General features: G+C 57.9%; 1 protein-coding gene across 10 annotated transcripts in view; it reads left to right on the plus strand.

The window, feature by feature from the left end:
- PTPRF (protein tyrosine phosphatase, receptor type F) overlaps positions 1-20,772 on the plus strand; it is an 84,373-nt gene that overhangs the window by 18,141 nt on the left and 45,460 nt on the right. For all 10 annotated transcript variants that reach the window (XM_018042909.1, XM_018042923.1, XM_018042960.1 and 7 more), the window contains exons 4-6: positions 4,638-4,783; positions 4,968-5,109; positions 16,872-17,060. In XM_018042909.1, coding sequence (XP_017898398.1) covers positions 4,638-4,783; positions 4,968-5,109; positions 16,872-17,060 — 477 coding nt within the window. The remainder of the gene's footprint in view (positions 1-4,637; positions 4,784-4,967; positions 5,110-16,871; positions 17,061-20,772) is intronic.

The raw sequence follows: 20,772 nt of genomic DNA on the forward strand, positions 1-20,772 counted from the left end.
CCCGCCTCCCTGCCCTCCCTTACAGCCCCTGGCTGCTGCGTGTCTGTGTGCCTGTGTACAAGGGGCTACAGGGAAGGTACAAAATAGCAGTCATCTCCCTGGGGAGTAGCCGTAGGCAGCTCAGTTTGGCTGGGCCCTGGGACCCATGGCCCCCCAGGGCAGCCCACTTGTTTCTTCTCCTAGGCTACTCCCTCCCACTTGGCATGGGCTCAGCTACCTGAGAGTGTCCGGGGCATATGCCCCTGGGAGTTGCTGCCCAAAGGCCTGTGCAGCCGTGACTTCCATGTGGTCAGGGAGGGGTGGGTATGGAGGGGAGGTGGCCTCCAGGCATGTGTCCTTGGAAGTTCTGTTCAGACCCTCCCTGGACGCCAGCTCTGGTCAGTACTGGGCAGAGTGGTTGAGTCAGTGAGGGTACCTGCCTGCCTGGAGACCTGACCAGTGACTGTAGCCCAAAGGCTGAGGGGCGCAGAGCAGGCTCTCATAGGCTTTAGAGTAGGGTGCATGAGAGGGGCTGGGCACATGCACAGGCAAGGGGGGTGCCCATGGACTTGGGTGGGATGGCATCGCCACAGGACCTGAGCTGTGTCCCGCACAGTGCTTGGCCCGTGGCAGGGACTTTTTGTTTTTGTTTTTGTTTTGAAAGAGTCGAGAAAGGTGAGCCTGGAGAGGGTAGCAGGAGTGAGTGTGGGAAAGGCAGCGGGGAGACAGAATTTGTGCCCCCAGAAGTCAGCTGGTGAAAGAGGCGAGGGCTTGGCAGAGCTGTGGGATGGGAGGTGCCCTCCTGTGGGGGTGAGTGGGCTGAGAGAAGTGAGGGTCTGGTCTGATGAAGGGGAGAGACCTGCCCCCTGGACTGCCCCGGGTTTGCACACTGCCAGTCTTTGCCAGGGCCTGGTGGGTGGGTGGGCTGGGCAGGGTCCTGGCCCCTCTCCAGCCTCCCCGGGAGGTTCCGCCTCCTCGACAGCCCCAGGCCTTGGGCACCTTCCAGCCTCCACTGTACTCAGGCCTTCCCCTTTCTCTCGTGACCTGTACCTGGCTGCCTCCCCAGCTCCCGGTTCTTTGTTTGGCAAAGAGGCCCCACCCCCAGGCACACTCACCCAGCCGTCTGGTTCAGCAGGTTCCAGCCTCTGGTTTCTGCAGCTGGCAGGTTGAGGCAGGAACCAGGGGGGTTCCACCCCGGGCTGCTCTCCCCAGCAGGTGTTGAGGGCTCCCCAGTGTGGTGTGTGAGGGGCCCGAGGCCTCCATCCTCCTCCGCAGGCCTTCCCTCATGGTCGTCAGGTCACCTCCCTTGTGCCCCCCACTGCCCTGTGCCAGGAATGGGGTTGGCGCTGGGACAGGGAGGGAATCAAGGCAGGCAGGTTTCTGCCCTGCCCAGGGTTATTGTTCTCTGTTGGGAAGCAGCCATGAATCAAATACTCCTCCACAATGTGGAAAAAGTAATAACCTCACACGTGTACATAACAAACCATGAGCAAAAGCAGTAACCTCACACGGGACATAACAAACCATGAGCACGGCTGTGAGGCAGAGGGGGGTCACCAGAGGGCCCCAAACACAGACCACGCCAGTCAAGCTGGGGGCGACAGCAGAGGGGCAAGGAAGGCTTTCTGAGGAAATGATGTCCAAACTGAGATCAGAAAGGTGGATAGGAGACAGTGGGTAAAGAGGTGGTCTAAGAGGTTTGTGGCAGGAGGAACAGCTTATGCAAAGGCCCTGAGGTGCAGGATGAGCATTGCTCATCCAGAGGATGGGAAGCCAGGGCTCGGGGGGGTGTGAAGGGCTGGGGTCAGACCTGGCAGGGCTCTATCCACCACGACAGGAGTTTAAGTCTTGTTTCAGAAGCCATGGGAGGCTTCTAGAGGGTTTTGATCAGGAAAGAGGCTGCCACTTCGCTCCTGAATAGACACTAGGCTGGAGAGGACAAGGCTGGAGGCAGGGACGCAGCTGGTTAGGTTGGCGCAGTGTCCAGTCGAGGAAAGGTGTTGTCTGGACTAAGGTGGTGGCAGAGCAGGAGAGGGGAGCTGCAGTCTGGAGGTGTGGGGAGGGGTGTTCAGTATGCAGAGGGGTGGGTAGGAGACTCTTCCCCACCCCCGAATGTGGGAGGAGGGGTCCTATTTGAGAAGACCTGACTGAAAGGACCAGCGTACAAAGATAGGCTCTGCAGACCGGGAGTGTTCGGAGCCTCCTGAGGGCAGTCGGGGCAAGAATGAGGCAACCTGAGGCTCTCTGAACCTTTTTGGTGTCCCGTGCCACTCTGGCCCCCAGCAGGTTTGCGTGTTACCCCAATAGCGCTGCCTCGACCCCCTCTGGGTACTCCCAAGTGCAAGTCAGCTAGGTCCCCAAGTCTCCCTCCTCCAGGGAAGCCCTGAGCTGTGCTTAGGGTTTGGAATTCTGGCTCAAATCCTGGCTTTACACCAGATCAGTGTTGATCTGGATGTTGTTTGACCTTCTGAGCCTCCATGTCCCCATCTCTAAAATGGGGATGATAATACTACTGGTGCTAAAGAGGGTGATAGCTGCCCACAGGCGAAGTCCAGCTGTGGGAGCAGCCTACAGACATCACGTTTTGTCTGCACAGACCCCTGCCTCTAGCACTTTCTAGCAGATGAGGCTTAGAGATAGTTAGTGACCTTTCTTAATAATTACACAACCCATTACACAAAACCTCTAGAGCCCGCTGGACCCTGGGGCACCGGGTAAGATGGACCCCTCCCTGCTCCCTGCAAGGCTGAGCCCTCCCAGCTCTGCACTGCAGCTGTCACTCCTGAGCCTAGTGGTTGGTCCCCAGACCCTTCTGTCCTCAGAGACACTGCTCCATCTGTTGTCCCTCTTCTCTGTACTGGATCAGCACCTTCTCTCCCTGCTGGCTCCTTCCCATCAGCATTTAAATACCATCTTTTGGGCTTCCCTGGTGGCTCAGTGGTAAAGAATCTGCCTGCCCATGAAGGAGACCCAGGTTCAATCTCTGATCCGAGAAGATCCCACATGCCGCAGAGCAACCGAGCCCGTGCACGACAGCTGTTGAGCCTGCGCTCTAGAGCCCGAGACCTGCACCTGCCGAGCCCGCGAGCCTCGACTGCTGAAGTCCGCTCGCCCTAGAGCCCGTGCCCTGCAGCGAGGGAAGCCGCCACAGGAGAAGCCCACACGCCACCGCTGGAGAGTAGGCCCTGCTCTCTGCAGCTAGGGAAAAGCCTGAGCGGCAGTGAAGACCCAGCACCGCCAATAAATAAAACTATTTTTTGAAAGTACTGTCACACCTTAGGAAAGAAAGAAACGAGAATGTAAAAACCTCTCTCCAGTTTTCATCGCCTCCAAGTGCCATCTTTTCTTTCTCTTCCCCATCACAGCCAGTCTCCTTTAAACAGTCACTGTTCTCTGCTCTCCACTTCTTCACCCCCAACTTACTCCTCAGTTCTTTGGTCTGGCTTTGGCCCCTGCCACCCCCCTGACTCTGCTCGTGACAAAGCTTCCAACTACACCAAGGTGAACTGTTTCTGCCAAGTGTTTTGGAGTCAAACAGGCTTGAACTCAAATCTCAGATGTGCTGCTCATTGGCTGTGTGACCTTGAGCTAGTGACTTGACCTCTCTGTGCCTCTAAACTGGGGACAACAAGCAGTGGAGGACTAAATGAGATAAAGTACCGGGTACAGAGTGGGATTATCATCATCGCACAAACATGTTTTTGTGCCAGAGACCAGGCCAGGCCTGGCCTCATCAGCACCGAGCAGGTGGTCTGAAAGGTCACTTCTCACGGTATCAGCCTTCCTAGAGCTGTTCATTGGCCTGATTAATAGGAAATGGATCTGCTGTCGGGATTAACGAGGCGTTGCTACATCTTAATGAAGGCTGGGTTTCCCGCATCTCATGACCCTGAGTGGTGGGATTCCAGGTTGACCCTGTTGTATATCAGAGGAGCATGGGTGGGCGTGACCATACAGTGTCCAAGCCCATTCCCTTCTCCCCCTCCGGCTGCTTCTCAGTGGAACTCTGGGGAGACGTCCAGGCTGTCAGAAGGCAATCACCCAGTCAGTGGGAGCTGGGTGGGGAGGGTAGATTTACAGGAAAGCATTCACCTGGGAAGACATCCAGAGATAGGGTGTCTCTGGATTAGGAGGTGGAATGTCTAGGCCTCCGGGACTGATGGTGCGTGGGGGCCGGGGAGAGGAGGAGTCATGGTTTCTGGCTTGAGCCTTGGGGTAGGTGGTGGTACCATCCCCTGGGTGGAGAGCAGTCATGTCTTCGAGAGAGGCTGGGCCGCTCCCAGCAGCTCTCGGCATGCCTTTGTCCTGGAGCTTGGAATTGTTGGGGGGATGGGAGACAGACGAGTGTAGCAGTTAAAGTACAGGCTCAGTTGCCTGGGCTCAAACCTTGGCTCTGCCACTAAGCGGCTGTCGTGTTGGGCAGATCCCATCACCTCCGTGTACCTTGAGTTCTCTGTAAGCAAAAATGAAACCCACCTGAGTTGCTCCCAGCTCTTTGAAGAGCGCCTGACACATAAGAAGCACTGCGTAAGGGCTGGGCATCACTACCATGGTTTCCTTTATAGACCTTTCTTCCCCTCCCCCACGCCTGCCCGCTGTAACACAGGCCATGTCTGCAGTGACCATCCCATGGTGACTTGACGTTCCTCTCTCTCCAGGCAAACCTGTCTTCGTCAAGGTCCCCGAGGACCAGACTGGATTGTCAGGAGGGGTGGCCTCCTTCGTGTGCCAAGCCACGGGGGAACCCAAGCCGCGCATCACATGGATGAAGAAGGGGAAGAAAGTCAGCTCCCAGCGCTTTGAGGTACAGCCTCGTGTGGGAAGGGGCAGACAGGGCTCTGGGTCTGCCTGTTTTGAGGTCTGGTCCTATATCACCTCCTCTTGATCTCCCTCCCTGGGGGCTTTTTCTCGGCAAGAGAAAGGCTGAGCCTGAGCCGGCCCCGGTGTCTGGCCGAGCAGGCTGTGACCGAGTGTCTCTCCTCCGGCAGGTCATTGAGTTTGATGACGGGGCAGGGTCTGTGCTGCGGATCCAGCCGTTGCGGGTGCAGCGAGACGAAGCCATCTATGAGTGCACGGCCACCAACAGTCTGGGGGAGATCAACACCAGTGCCAAGCTCTCAGTGCTCGAAGGTACGTGCTGGAAAGGGATGCGGCATCGGAGGGTGGGGAGACTCATGTAGGGGATGAGCCAGCCAGCCGGCCCCAGCCCCGCCGTGGACTGCGGCGTGTTTGGAGGAGAGCACTGGCCATCCTGGGGTCGGAGAAGGTCAGCGGTGGACAGCGATGATCGCTGGGTTTTTGGCATATGCGTGGTGTCTTTGTGTTGTGCTGAGCCGGGGTGTTGCTTGGCTGGGGTCTGGGGCCTGACCTGAGGTGTGAGGTGGTAGCTATGTATCACTTGGGGTACATGATTCGTGGGAGTGAATGTGATTTTCTTGTGGAACCTGGTGAGGGAGGGGCTTCAGAGAAGTGTGTTCCCAGTCGCTGTTATGAGCAAGGGCCCTGGGCTGGAGGCTGGGGCTCTGGATGTGGACTTTCACTACCTCTCTCAATTGGTGGCTCCTCCATTCATTCACAAACATGCCCTAATGACGCCTTGTGTCCTGAGAGTTATCTGACCTGGTCCTGCCCTTGCAACTTCAGTCTCCAGTATATTCTGCGTTCTGCAGGAGAGGCCCAGGGGACTGCGGGGGGTGGGGGATGCGCAGGAGTTCAGGGGAGGAGGGAGCTGTTGTCTGAGTCCTGAAGACTAGTGGGAGTTGGGATAGGGGCCTTGGTGGGGAAATAGCATCAGCTGACACCAAGGCCCAGAGGCAGGAGACCGTGGAGCTTTCAGAGAACTCTTGAGTGGTTCCATTTGGCTTTGGGGTAGAGGGTGGCTGGAAGACACACAGTAAAGTGGGGAAGAGTAGGTGGTTCAACATAAGCCTGGAGAGATTGGAGGGCAGATCACACAGGACCAACCAGGCTGCGAAACACTTTCCTGGGGACATAGGAAGCCCCAGGCAGGGAGTGACATCATCGCTGCCCACCCCCACCTGCCACGATGAAGGCTTCAGTCTGACTATGTCTACATGTATTTTCAAAACATGGCTTGGACTGTTGCTTTAAAAAAAAAATTGCAATACCAATATCTGTTCACTGTTGAAATTTTGGTAAGTATAAAATAGCACATAAGAAAAATTAAAAATCACCTGTTTACCTTACCACTACTGTTAACATTTGGTTATTTCCTTATAGTCCATTTTCTGTGCATGCATTATATATATAACAAAAACAAGATTACATTCTGCCCAATGATTTGTAGACTGCTTTTTAAAAAAAATATGAACATCTTCTTCACCATCAAGTATTTTTCTGCATCATTGTTTTTAATGGCTGTGGGGGAGTGTCACGTGCAAGTACCCTAAGCTATTCAGCCATTCCCTTATTGTTGGACACACATGTTGTTTCCCGTATCTTGGTTGTATAAATAAGGGACTGCGCGCTTCCTTACAGATGTGTTCACTTTCCTGATTATTTCCTAGATGCACAGAAGTGGAATTGCTTGGTCAAAGGGCCACATGCGATGTTTAGCCTTTTCGATATTTTCAGAAGACTGTGTCAGTTTACACACCCATCAAACAGGGCATGAGAAGGCCTCTTTTCTGCACATCCTCACCAGCAGTGGGAATTACCATTGAAAAAATCTTTGCCAAGTTAATAGGCGAAAAATGGCATCTCAATTTAATTTGCTTTTTTTTGATTACAAGAACAGTTGAACATCTTTTTGTGTTAGCCGTTTTTACACTGTGGCTTTATGCGTTCACATTCATATCCATTCAGTAACTCCTTTGTGCCTGTGTGTCTCCTGCGAGGCAGGGCAGGGCCCTCCAGCTTAAGAGGGCAGTGGTTAGGATCAGGGCTCTGGACCGCTTATTCTCTTTCCTTGTGACCTTGGGTGAGTAACGTGCCTCTGAGCCTCATTTTGCTCCGTCTGTAAATCGGGACATGATGCCTGCCCCTCAAGCTGGTTGGGAGGATTAAATAGGATGCAGTCAAGCACTTTGCTGGATTCCAGCATGAATGGTAGCTGCTGTAGAGCTGAGAGCTGCACATCCTAAGGCCCACACGTCAGCTCCCTGTACCTGGTGTCTGTGCTGCCTGGCCTCTGGGTGACGCAGCCCACACTGTCCACTCCCCTAAGGGTGGTGGCCCAGAGGACAGGCCCTGCACCAGGATCCCTGACGGTTGGGTGCTCTCGAGCTCCTCCCTGCCACCCCTGACCTCAGTTTCCCCACTCATGACCTCAGGACAGGTATTTCAGCACTGCCCTCCCTCCTGTTGCTCGCTGCCCCAGCAGGAGCCATCTGCCCTGCCCTGGCATTTGGGAGGTAGCCGAAGGGCCAGACTGTGGCCAGATGCCAGAGGGCATCTCTCAGGTCCTCACATTAAAGGGAAGAGAGGCTTCTTCTTAGTTTTGGAGGAAAAGTCCCCACAAAGTCCCTACACGCTAGTTCTGGAGGGGCCTTCTTAGAGGAGGGTTTCTCTAGCAGGGGACTGGGGTGTGTTCATGCTTCTGGGTGTGCGAGGTGTCTGGTGAGATTGGGGAGACACCAAGCCTGCTCCTGGCCCAGTTGGGATGGAGCTGTGGGCCCGAGTGAGCCCCCTCCTGCTCCTGAAACACAGCACCCGGAAGGTGAAATGCTGACTTGCCATGTTGGTCTGCGTAACCTTGACTGGCTCTGGGCTTGGCAGAAAGGAGTGGAGTAGGAGGTCGCAAAGGTGCCAGAGGGCGGGGCCTGAGGAAAGCAGCTCCTTCAAACCGTGCCAGGCCTCCCCTGCTGGCCAGAGAGGCTGGGTATGTAGGAGTGGGGTGAAAGGGTGGTTTGACTACAGCTGTGGGCTTGGGTCAGAAGAGAGCCAGGGCCATTCCTGGGAGGAGGGCTGGGGAGAGGAGAAAGCCAGCTTGGGGACCAGGACTCCAGGTTGAGTTCCTTACGTGCAGCTCAGCACACGCTGGGCACTTCAGGGGAGTGGCCTGGGGCTCCCTGGGTGACGCGGCTCCGCTGAGAGGTTGCTGCATCCCAGGCCTGCATGTCCATGCCGGGCTCCCTGCCCTGCCTTGCTCTGTGCCAGGCCCAGCTCCTCTCACATTGGAAGCACCCCACACCACTCCCACTCCGTGGCCTTTGCACCCAGCTAGCTCCCTGGGCAAGACTGCCACTCCCAGGGAGTCCCGACTGCCCTGCGATGCCCAGCCGGCTGCCTCCCCACCTCCTCGGCCCGGGTTGGTTACAGGGTGGGGGTGCCCGGCACAAGCTGGCTGGGGGTGAGCTGCCCAGCGTTCCTGTCTGAGTGGTAATTGAAGCCATTAGCGCGCCAGCCTCTCCCTCGCCGGGTAATGGCAGGAAAAGCTCTTCTCACTCCGCACTCTTGAGGCTGAATCACTCCCCCTCCAACCCGCCTGCTGCCGCCACTGAGACAGGGAATCTGACATTTTCCCTCGCGAGGGTGGGGGAGTTGAGGGGGAGGGGAGGCAGGCCTTGCTTCCCGGCCTTTCCTTCCAGGAGGTGGGAGAGCCAGGAGGGTCTTGGAGCTCAGTCTGGAGGTTCAGGATCTGCCTGGGCCAGTGGGTTCCGGCCAGGAGGTACCGTGATCAGGAAAGCCCCGGAGGATGCCAGACAACAGAGGTGTGGGCTGGGCCCTGGTGACTTGGGCAGGTTCTGGAAGGGTCTAGGAGAAGGGGAAGGGGAAGAGGGGGAAGGAGGAGGAGAAAGGCCAAGGAGCAGAGATGAGCCATTTCTGATTTGCCTTGGAGGGCTTGGCTCGGCGGACGCAGAGTGCAAGAGGCAGCATTTGCTTGTGGTCATGGATACAGCAGACAACACACACCCGTGTTGTGGCGTGTGTGCCCCGTGTGCTGTCTGGAAGGCTGTGTGCATGAGGTGTGTGATGTGGTGTTACACTCTTATGGGCTGTGTGTGCCTTACGGGTTGTATAGAAAACAGGGGCTGTGCATCCAACTGTGTGCGTGTGCTTGTGCATACGTGCATCAGGCAGTGTGTATGTGGTGTGGTGTATACAGCAGGTGGTGTGCGTCATGCCGTGTGTGCATCAGACAGTGTTTGTATGGGGTGCGGGCTGAACAGTAGGTGGTGTGCCCCTTATGGGCTGTTGTGTACAGCGGGGCAAGGGGTGTGCAGCAAGCAGCCTGGGCCGAGTGTATGCAGTCAGTCTGGTGCTGCAGGAGGCCAGAGGTGAGGGACTCATTGCCTCCAGGACCCCGCAGGATCCCTGCTCAAGGCTGGTGGCCAGCCAGGGCAGCTAGACAGAGATGGATGTGGGGCAGAGTGGTCAGCCTGAGCTGTTGCCAGTGCCTGAGAAACTATCCTTCGGCAGGCCAGGGGGAGGGGAACCAGGGAGGGATCCCACCCAGGCCTTGGGACTCTCTCCTCTTCGTCTCCTCCCCACACTGAGCCCCGGCTCCCTCTCACCTGTTCCCACCTGGCCTTGCTGTCTGCTGGTGACTGACCAGGACCACACCACTCAGGCCACAGAGGCCCAGGAATCCAGGTGCCCGCATGGCACGCCTGGTCTTGCCCTCTTCGTTGAGGACAGGCTCTGGGGGAGGCCTGCTGTCAGGCCTGTGGGGTAGTGGCTGGTGGCAGGAGGCGGGCAGTCAGTGCTGGGCCTGGACCCCAGGCTCGGCAGTGGTTTTGACCCTGGTCTGGGGACTGTGGGATGATGAGGCCCTCTTGAGCCCCATGCCAAGCCCCTTTGAAGATGACTGATGAACAGCATACAACCCTGTCCTGCCATCCCGGGCTGGCTGCACATGGAGCACAGCCAGTACAGAAGCTGGTGTTTTCAGGGTGGGTGGATGTTTCCCCAGGATGTCAGCGCCCACCCTCCTCCCTGTCCCTGGCCCAGGGCTGATGAGGGGGTGGGGCATTTGGGTAAAGGGCTGTCACAGGCAGAGGACGGCCGTGCCCCTTTCCTGTTGCCTGCCCATCTCCTCCCTGATTTGCATCCACAGAAGACATAGAAAGGGCCCCTAGAACCTAGCACCTAGAACCCAGGCCAGCTTCTGCCCCTTCCCTCGCAGCTGAGGCGTGACCTAAGTGCTTCTGGCCCCGTGACCGTGGGATCTGTGACCTGTCCCTCCAGCCCTGCTGTGACTGTAGTCACATTCAGGACCACACAGATACGAGGCTCTGCAGCCATTCCCTGGAGAGATCTGAGCCCCAGACGTAGGAGTGGGAGAGGTGTCGATAGGTGGGCATTGCCAGGAACGTCTTGAAGATCTAGGGAAGAAGAAACCTGGGGTCCCCCACTTTTTTCTAGCTCTGATCTAACTTCTGATCTATCTTGGGGCCCAAGTGGATCCCTTTCTGAATGGTTCCTGCTGTGGGGTGGGCAGTAAGCCTGCGTCTTCTGTTAGCCACAGACACTGGATGCCTTCCCTGTGCCCAGCCTGCCCCTCCCACCCTTGCAGTCGCAGGTACTTACAGGGCCCTGCTGTGTTTGTGGCCCCCTTGCCCCAGCCTCAGGACCGCAGTGGAACCAGCAGCTCTGGGAACAGCTAGCCAGCTTGGAGGTTTTAAATGCCCTTCTGTGTGCACATCCTCCGCCCCTGATGAGGTGTCCCCTGCCTCTGGTTGCCAGGGGAGAGAGGATTTTTATCAGGGGAACGCCTGATAAAATGTGTGTTTCAGAAAGGTCCCTGAGGGTGCAGAGGCGGGTACCAGAAGACCAGTGAGAAGTCAGGGCAGCGGCCCAGGCAAGAGGTGGCAGTGGCCCAGACCCAGGCAGTGGGTAGAGGAGGAAGGGAGACTGGATTCCATGCAGTTTAGAAAGCTTGCCTGTGGGACTGGGGAGGCGGGTGACTCGGGGTTGCTGGCTCCGGGCCAGGTAGCTGGCAGTGCTATTTGCTAAGGTTCAGGTATTAGAGGAGGACCCGTTTGAGGGGTAAGTTGATGAGTCCACTTAGAAATCTGTTGTAGTAGGTGTATGTAGGCATCCTGGGGAGGGGTGTCAAGGAGGCCTTGTTCAGATTTTGCCTGGCACTCTGAGGGACAGCTGGAGATAGAGGGGAGAGAAATGGCAAGTCTTAGGGAGCCAGAGGACAGGAAGAGGGCCTGGATGGAGCCGCAGACTCTAGGTCTTCCTATAGGGATGAGTCCCTGGAAGTCAAGAGAAAAGAATCTGAAGCAACAGGGAGGGGTACTGTCGAGAGGTCGGGCAAGATGACCGCTGAGACGTGGCCTCTGGACTTAGCTCCATGGAGTCGTGGTTGACCTTGGTGAGCACGCTGGCGTCAAGCCATGGGGGTGGCAGCTGGGCTGCAGGGACCTGAAGAGCAAGAGGGAGGTTCTCAGGGTTCTGGAGGGCCCGGGCCGGAACCTAGCTGGGGTAAAGGAACCAAGAGAATGGTCCTGGAGTAGGACTGAGGTGGGGACCCTGGGAGGAGGGTTCAGCGTGGGTCAGACCCCAGACGCTGGAATGTGGAGGGTGCAGGCCTGGGGCCAGCCCCCGGGGTCACCTGGTGGCCTGAGACTGGGAGGCCTCACCAGCCAGGTTGAGCAGAGCCCTGGGAGGCGCCAGGGAAGTCCTGGGGAGGAGGGGATTGGGAGGGGGAGGCCTCGCCTGCTTGGCTGTTCTCGGCGACAGGCCCCAAACAGCTCAGATTCAAAAACAAAACAGGCTTTTAAGATGCCAAGTTTGATGAAATCTGAGTGCTGGAAGAGGTGGGAGTTTTCTCTTAGAAAAAGCTGAAAATGAAGACTGAAAGCTGCGAAGGGAGCCCAAGGCTCCCCAGGCCTCCCTGACTGCCTGGCAGCCTGGAGGGGGGCGGCTCTGGAAAGGGTGGGAGCCCGCAGGTCCGAGGGGCCCTTCCCGCTTCCCCAGGGGTGTCCTGACCCTGACCTTGCTAAGGATGGGGCTGCCTCAGGGACAGGGCCTGAGGCGGCCTTGGCTCCCTTAGAGAGCCGGTGTGCCGGGGGAGCCAGCAGCCTCGCTGCCCACCAGGTCCCCGCGTGCATCTCCGCACGTCTGCGGCTCCCAGCCCTGGCCCCACAGGCGTCTCCAGGGGACTCGCCCCGTCAGCATCCGTGTTGCTCTGCATGTCTGCACATGTGTGTTTCCGCGTCTCTGCGTGCACTCCCACTGGCTCTGCTTGCGTGCGTCTGTTTCCACAGGTGCCTGTCGCTGCAGGTGCCCCTCCGCACGCACATGGAGGTTTCTATTTTTGCACCTGTCTCTTTCTCTATGTATCTCTCTGTGGGGCCCTGGTTGTGCACGGATCTAGGTGTCTGCGTTCAGTGAAGAGGTGAGGCCAGGTCCAACACTCAGGCACCGGGAAGGGGGTCAGGCCTACAGACGGTGCCACCCCAGGCAGCCGGTGTAAGTGTGTGTGTGTGTGTGTGTGTGTGTGTGCGCGCGTGTGTGCGCGCGCGCGTGGCTGCATGCACACAGAGACGCCAGGAAGCTGGGTAAACACAAATGAGGAGTTCCTGCTGACAGACGGTGCCGCCCGCTCCGGGACCCCGCGAGGCATCTCCATCTGTCCGCCTCCCTGGTGCAGCCCCCTCCCTCTGGCCCAGACTCCGCCTCAGGCATCCGGAGCTGAGCTGGACAAAGAGACCTGTGTGTGCTTTGTAGGGGGCGGCAGCAGCCTCCCTCCCCCGCTGGCCTAGGCTGATCCCCTGTCCCCCCTACCCTAGTCTCATCCATCAGGCCTTAGCTCCAGCCAGCCTCGCCTTCCCACTGCCCTGCCCCAGCCCTTACTCAGGCAGCCCTCCCCCTGAAAGCTCTCCCCAGCTGCTCATGCTCAAGTGTTCCCTACTCCTGCATTTTCCCTTCTCCTTCAGGAAGCCACCACGATAGCACTGATCCAACTGCATTCCTGCTGTGGGGACCTGGGCCAAGCTCTTATCCCTATCTGAGCCTTAGGCTCCCAGCACCCACCCCGCAGCCCCCGCACCCTTTCTCTGCCCAGTGAGGATGGCAGAGAAGTCAGGGTTCCCACTGCAGTATCTAAAGACCAGTGTATATGCACACGTGTGTCCCCAACCCAGGTACACAGATCTGTGTGGGCAGACCTTGGGAATGTGTGCGCCCTAACTGTGTATGCAGGCAGAATCCACAAAGAGCTGTAGAGGCTTCCCAGTACCTCTGAGGTCCACTAAAGTCCCCACTGGTTTTTCTTTTCTTAGCGGGGACCCTTTTATCAGAGGATGGACCGACCTTTGCCCCAGAGGGACACACTGCAAAAACCTGGCCGGAGGCAGATGTGGGGACCTCCCGGTTCTGTGCGCACTCAGGGGGCAGCCCCCAACTAGGCGTCGATTGAGTGGGAAGGAATCTTGGAGAGATGGGGAGTAGGGGCTTGAGAAGGGGTGCGGTGACCCAACCCAGGAGGGGACGGGAGGGGCCGCAGCGGCTCGGACCGCTGATGCCCGCCCCGCTTGGACTCGCAAGCACAAGCACCGCCTTTCTGCCGCGGCGCAGGCTCTCCGCCGTTGCCATAGTTACCAGGCGGTCTGGAGTGGGGAGGGACCCTTCCTCCCGCGGCGCTGCGCAGCCCCGCCGCCCTCAGGATGGGTTTTGAGCGGACTCTGCGTGACCAGTACGTGCCGGTGTTGGAACGTGGTGCGTGCCGGCGGGTGGCCGTGTGTGGAGCAGTCTTGTTCGTTTTGCGGAAATAAAAACGCGGCAGCGTGTGTACAGGTGTCTGCGATGGAGCGGTCAGCCAGAAGCCCAGCCGGCAGAGGGCGTGGTATGGCAGCAGGTTGGTGGCTGGCTCCCGCAGGGCTGTATCGAGCCCAGCGCCCCCACCCTGCCCAGTGTGGGGTCACACCACCTTGTCTCATCCCAGCCCCACCTCGACTTAACTCTGTGACCTTGGCAGGTTCCTGGATCTCTCTGCGCCTCCATTTGCTCATATACTCTACATAGTTTCAGTAAAGATTAGATCAGTTTGTAAGGCATTTTAACACATTACCTGGAACTAGGAAGTGCTCCATAAACCTGACCTTTATCGCTCTACCTGGGCCTCTGTTTTCCCCGTTGTTGATGAGTTTGGAGTGATCATATGATGCCAGCCTGAGGAATTTGCCCTGGTCCTTAGCGTGAGTGGTTCAGGGTACAGTGACCCCAAGCTCCTGCAGTTCAGGGTACAGGGGTTATGTGAAGAGGATAAACGTGACAGTCTGATGGTGGGTCGGTTTACACCAGCCTGCCCAGGACTCGGCTTAGCCAGATGGGCACAGGCATCAGTAAGCGGCTGCTGTCCTTGGCTATATTTGAATGTGCCTGGGGGTGGGGGTGCTGCAGCAAGTGAGCGTGGAAGGAAGAGCCAACAGCAGGTCATTCCTGAAGGGCTGGAGTCCTCCTGTGAGACACGCTCCCCCCACCAAGGTGCAGAACTGCAGCCTTTTCCGACTTGTGTCTGGAAGCCTAGTTGGCACAAGGGACTGGCTTTTGGGTCCCGCTGTTTTATGGACTCTTCACACATGCCAGTTTTAGGTTCTGGCGGCGATGCCTGAGGGATGATCTGAGCCAAGGACGGAGCCATTGAGGGCACGATAATTGAGGGAGGAAAATTAATTGTCCTTAATTTGGCACAATCCCAAAGACTTTCCCTGTGTTAGGAATTCAGAATACATTCCCAGGACACAGGGCTGCAGATGTATGTACTTCCCTTCTCCTTGATCAGCACCTTGTGGGTAGAGATGGAGGCCCGCTGACTCCTGGGCCCTAACTCTGGCAGGCCGTGCCCCCGCTTCTCCCTCCACTGCTCAGGAGGGCTGAGCAGGTAGAATTGAGGCCTGGAAATAGCTAGACTGATGCCCCAGTGGGCTGGGATGGCTCCAGCAGCCCTGAGTGGCCCCTGGCTGTTGGGAGTCCAGGAAGGGTGGAAATGGACGGAGCCCTGCCTGGGCCTTCCTGGAAAAGCTAGTGGCGGCAGGACCAAAGGAAGCTGTTTCCCTGCTTGGCACATCCCAAGTTCTGCTTTCATTTCCGTCCTCCCTTTTCTTGCCGCGGTTAACATTTTCCTTTTAAAAATCAGAGCTAAAAGTCAGGATGCTGTGGGATCATATTTACAGCCAAACAGACGCTGGGTTCACGTCTGGAATTTATAGGGCTGCAGGTGGGGAGGTGTTCTGCCAGCTACCTAGAGAAGCTGGGGAGGTGACTCCTACTGATCCCCGCCCCTTCTTCTGACAGGGCCACAGTCCCTTAGGGATGCTTAGGCAGCTGGAGCCTTGGCAGAGTGCCCCCTGGGGTGTGGCAGCTGAGAAATGTCTTGCCCTTGCCTGCTGGGGCTCCTCCAGCTTTCTCTCCTGCCTGCCCACCAGTCACTTCTTCTGGGTCTCTGGGGGGACCAGCCCTGCCAGCCTCTACCTTCCTCCTTTCTGAGGATGCCACTTGCCTTTTCCCTGGTATGGGAGCTGACCTCAGCAAATATCCCCACACCCTCGAGCTGGGCCTGCGGGAGGGAGATGGGTGTGGTGCTGGCCTCCCCGACCATGGGGCCCCACTCCTCTGTCAAGAAACTGACAAAGGACAGGGTTCCCATTCCCCCACTGGGTATGCAGCCTGGCATCCACGCTGGTGGAGAGGCTCTGCCAAACCGCCACACTCACTGTGTGGTTTGCTCCTGGCAGGGGGAGCTTCTCACCAGACCAGGACAGGAAGGGGGCCCCAGGCCCAAGTCTTGGTACTTGCCTGCCCTGGTGGCCCAGCCCTTGCTATTCTAATAATGTCAGCAGTCCTTGGGTTCAGATTCTTTGTCCGATACTTTCCAGCACCTTATGTGCATCATTAGGTGTAGTTTTCACGACGACTTTATAAGGAGGGCACTTGAACCTTGTTAATAGATAAAAATGGATAAACGGAGAGGATTAGTAACACTCCCAGGTTGCAGAGCCAGTTAGTGATGGAGGCGGGAGCTCCACCTGGTCTGCACTTGTCCAAAGTCTGTGTTCAGCCCCATGTGCTCCCGAGGGTGGGGAGCGGGCAGCCTTGCCCCTGTCTGGGCCCCTCAGGGCTGTTGCAGGGGTCCCTGTGCAGTGAGAGGAGGGGTGTACTGCTGCGGTCCATGCCTGTGGCTCCTGTGGACATGCCTCCTCTGTGAGCCCCCAGCCACCGGCAAGCTGGGAGAAAGCAGCCAAAGAGTTTTGTCTCCCTCATCAACTTTTGATGTCCTCACAGCACTTTTTTTTTTTTTTTCCTCTTTTTAATCTCTTCAACCTCCACATGCTCAGACCTGGGTCCCCAGGCCTGACCATGGCCTCCAGGGTCAGGACTGAGTAAGGAAGGAGGTTCAGGGTGGGGACCAGGGATCGAAGATGGGTCATTGGTAAGGCAAGGGGTGCCCAGAATCAGGGCCAGAACCCAGGCAGTGACATGGGGCTCTGCCCCGTGGTGGAGCTGAAGGCTGGATGCAGGCAGCAGAAAGGACACTACCCATGCACACAGGAGGGTGGGGACTGGATGGCACAGGGAGCCTCTGGGCTGAACTGTGGCTGGTGATGCCACTGTGGGAGCCACGGGCCCCCTACAGCCCACTGTCCACAAAGCACTTTCTTCTGTGGCCAGGAGAGGCTCAAAACTCATTTTCCCAGGGCCTGGAGAGGTAAGGACTCATGTCTGCAGTCAGAAGCCTACTTCTCAGACCTGTAAACTCCAAGACAGGACAGGGTGGGTTCCCTGGCAGCTCGCTGACCCTGTGAAGGGCACAGCTGGGTAGTGGGGCTCCAGACTCCAGTTCCTCACGTCAGGGCAGGCTTCATACTTAGAATGCAGAGACGGGAGGAGCCAAGGGTCACAGCTACCCTGGGAATCATGACGGTCCCATCAGGCAGGCAGTGCCAGCCCTAACATAAACGTCTGCTCTCTGTCTGCAGCGGAACAGCTGCCCGATGGGTTCCCCTCCATCGACATGGGGCCTCAGCTGAAGGTGGTGGAGAAGGCCCGCACGGCCACCATGCTGTGCGCAGCAGGCGGGGATCCAGACCCTGAGATCTCTTGGTTCAAGGACTTTCTCCCTGTGGACCCAGCCGCGAGCAACGGCCGCATCAAGCAACTGCGTTCAGGTGAGCAGAGGACAAGGGTTGAGGGGCCGTGCAGACTTCAGGAAAGGTGCTGGGCCAGACCCCAGCGCTTCCCTCTTGGGCCTGGGAGCTACGGGGGGCCTTGGCCTGGGTTGACCTTCCAGTGCTGAGCAGAGGGCACCTGGTGGGTGGGCCAGATACTGCTGTAGGCCCACCTGACCTGCCCAGGAAGAGAGCTTGGCAGCGAGAGCTGCTCATCAGCGATTCTTTCACCTTCCCGGGACTGTCCGACTCCAGACTACAGTCCACCTCTGCGCCTGGAGGCATGAGTGTCTTTCCCAGCCTGTGTTGGGCTCTGCGAAGGTGCTCTGTGAGCATTCATCCTCCGCCTTCCCTGGAGCCCGGCCTGAGAGAGGGGCCCGGACAGTGCTTCTCTGTGCTTCTCCAGACAGCAGGGAAAGAGGCCAAAGATGTCTGATTCATCAGGCTTCCAAAGGCTGGACCTCAGAGGCTTGCAGCCAGGGGGATGTTCAGCCATCCTTCGGCCACCAGGGCCACCTGTCTCCGCTGGATGTCCCAGTCGAGCCAGCTTGGAGCCCTGTGAGCAAGGATGCTGCCTTGAAGCTGGGCGGGCGGTGTCACCCCGTCGATCGATCTGCCTGCGAGGCTCCCGCCAGGATAATTGATTCCGTTTTTGCGGGAAGGGAGCCTTGGAATCAGCTTGGCTGCAGCTCTGCATCTGAGGCCAGTGCGGGCTGGGCTGGCCAACCTCAGTCCAGGAGCCCTCCTGCCAGTGGGGTGCTAGGCTCGGGCCGGATGGCCAGCACCAACCGTACCCATCAGCCGTGGTGTCAGCACCACAAAGGAGGTCATAACCCTAACCCCTCTCAGGGCCTTGCCGGCTACAGAAGTGTCCTGTCGCTCTCTGGGGTGCCAGCCCCTCCGCACTAGCTCCCACCGGGTGGATGCCCCCATGGTGCCCAGGGGAGGAGGAAGGGATGAACCACCCAGCAGGGGCAGGATTCTGGTCCCAGCCGCGGCCGCCTGAGACAGCCTACGAAGTGTTAGCTCATTTAATTTAATTAAAACTCAACAAGATGGAGGCAGCTGTAGCGCAGTTAATTAAAACAGCCATAATCAAGGCAGGAAACAGGCCTCCAGCGTTCGCGGCCGCTGCCCAGTGTGGCACAGCGGCCGCCACGGTTCGGCTCCTCTGCTGTCCCCGCAGCCCCCAGGGAGGCTCCCCAAGCAGCCAGATGGTCCCCCCTGCAGGCCTGGCCTCCACCCGGCACGGCACTGTCTGTGGCAGCAGTTCTGGGAAGGCACGCCATCTCGCGTGTTCCGTTTGTTGAGTATTTATGTGGCGCCTGCTGTGTGCCGGGCCTGGTGCCACCCATTCACAGCGCCGTGAGTCAGCTCGCGTGTGGTATGCAGCTCACTGGCCTCCTCGGCCTCTCAGCAGCCACCTTGCCTCCCTCTCAACCCACTCGCTCCCCGGTTGCCCCGGCTTCCCTCTTTTCCGAGCGACCCTTCTCTGCTCGGCAGCCCGGTCTGCTCATTCCTCCAGGCAGGGAGCGTGTGGCCCTGCTTTTGCCCCATAGACAGAGCTTTTCCCCCGGCCAGCTCGCCCACTCCTGCAGCTTCAGTTTCCATCTGTCTCCACGCCTGCGAGTCCCTGTTCTGTCGTTCTAACCCAAACATCCTGCTGGAGTCCTAGACTAAGAAAGCCCTCTGGCTTCTGGGTGTTACCCTGACCGTGAAGGGTGGTAACTCCTTTCCGAACAGTGGTGCCCTGCTTCCACTGACCCTGTCTCTGTGGGTGGCAGCCCCTCTAACCCGGAACTTAGGACACACCCCAACTCCTGCTCCATATAAGGGGCTCCCTAACCCTCTTGATTGGTCACCCACATGGCTTTCACGTTGGTCCTCTTTTCTCCTCCTGTATCCCCGGTCACTGAACACTGCTCTCCCAGCTCTCCCCTTGAATCCGTCCTGCAGGACTGGCAGAGTTTCCTGTTTGTGCCCCGTGTGCTCTGACGACCTCAGTGGCATCTCGTTGCCTCCATGGTCACGTGCACACTCCTGAGCAGGCACACACAGCCCTTCTCACTCTTCCCCAGCTCATGTCTCTAGCTTCTTCTCACCGGGTCCTGGCTTCACCCACTAGCTTCTTGGCCTGACTGAAGTTATAAACTTTGAGCTTCAGTTTCTCATCTTTAAAAAGGAGTTACAGTGAGGATTAAGTGAGGCACTGGCGGTGAGAGCTGTAGTTAACTGGCCTGTGATGAGGGTTCTGTGAATGGGGCTCTTTGTAGCTCCAGTCACTCCCCAAGTACCGAGCCCCCCAGGCACATCCTGACCCTCTACTCACATTCGCTAGAACATGAAGCCCCCCTTCTCTGCCTGAGGCCCACTCCTTCAGGACTTCCCTTGCTGTGTCTCGTCACCATCTGGCTCCAGCTCTGGTCACTTAGGCTGGGTGTTCTGCAGGGAGGGCCTGGGGTTGGCTCCTGCCTGCAAGAGCCTGGCAGGTGACCAGCACAAGCCCAGCTATAGGACAGATATCTCTGAGCTCTGAGGATAAACGATTTACTGATGACCTTTGGGCCCTGTCCTTGCAGACCTGCTTCTCAGGTCCAGGGAAACCTTTCTTGTTTGACCTTTCCTGCCACCTGAAAGCGGTGACCTAAGGGTAATGGCCCAGGATCCAGCTTCTGGGATTGCATCTGAGGGGCCTCAGTCATTCCACTTGCTCAGTAACCAGACTCTTTCCATCACTGCCTGACCCTGGTCCTGACCCTTGACCCAGTAGCTGCTGCCCCTGGCCTGTACCGTTGAGAAGGGTGTGGAACTGTGCCAGGCACATCTGACAGGGGCGTCCCTGACGGAGTGGAATAGCCCTGAGTGCTCAGCTTTTACAGGGACCTCACAGTTTATGCATCACCAACCGTTTACAAAGTGCTTTCCTGCCTTTGGTTGCGCTTGATTCTCTTGCAACCATGAGAAGCAGGGCAGTTAGTGATTATCAGGCCTGCTTTACAGGCGAGTTAGGGAGTCACCCACCCAGGGTCATGTGGAGATCCGAGGCTGGGGACCTCCCCTGGGACTGCATCTAGGGCTTTCTACTATTGCATCCGACTAACCTGGGGCCTGGGGAGAGGCTAGGCCCTGCTAGGGCCCCAGAGCACCACAGCCTTGTCTTCTCCGAACCTCAGGCCCTCCCCGACCGTACCCAGCACTCCTCAGGTGTCTGCAGACTGAGCCACAGCACGTGGCACCAGGGCGTGGCCCCCGGGGGCAAAAGCACGAGACAAGTGTGTGTGCGCGGCCCAGGCTCGACCCCTGCTCAACAGGCGCTTTCTTCTCCAAAGTGACGTCACCTGCTGCCACAGCCGGTGCCTCTTGAAGGATTTGAATTTGAGACCCAATGTGGGCCCCAGAGGAACGGGCACAAACTCAGGGATAGTGGAAGTCTGTCAGGAGTGGGCAGCATCACTGGAGCCAAGACGGGGCTGACCGCCAGGCCCAAACCACTGCTGTGGGCCCTACACTCTGCCAAGCCCGGAAGGACCACTGTGGGACATCTCCTGGGCTCTGCTCATCCCACGGCCTGAGTGTATATGCCACCATCCCCATCACCATGGAGGACCACTTGCCCACACTGTCTGCTGCTCACCCAGACACCTGAGCCTGGATGCCAGCATCTGGCTGCAGAAAGAGGCCCACTGGCCCAGACAGATGGAGCTCTGGTGGG

This window comes from Capra hircus, chromosome 3 (assembly GCF_001704415.2).
Source record: "Capra hircus breed San Clemente chromosome 3, ASM170441v1, whole genome shotgun sequence".
Classification (NCBI taxonomy): Eukaryota; Metazoa; Chordata; class Mammalia; order Artiodactyla; family Bovidae; genus Capra; species Capra hircus.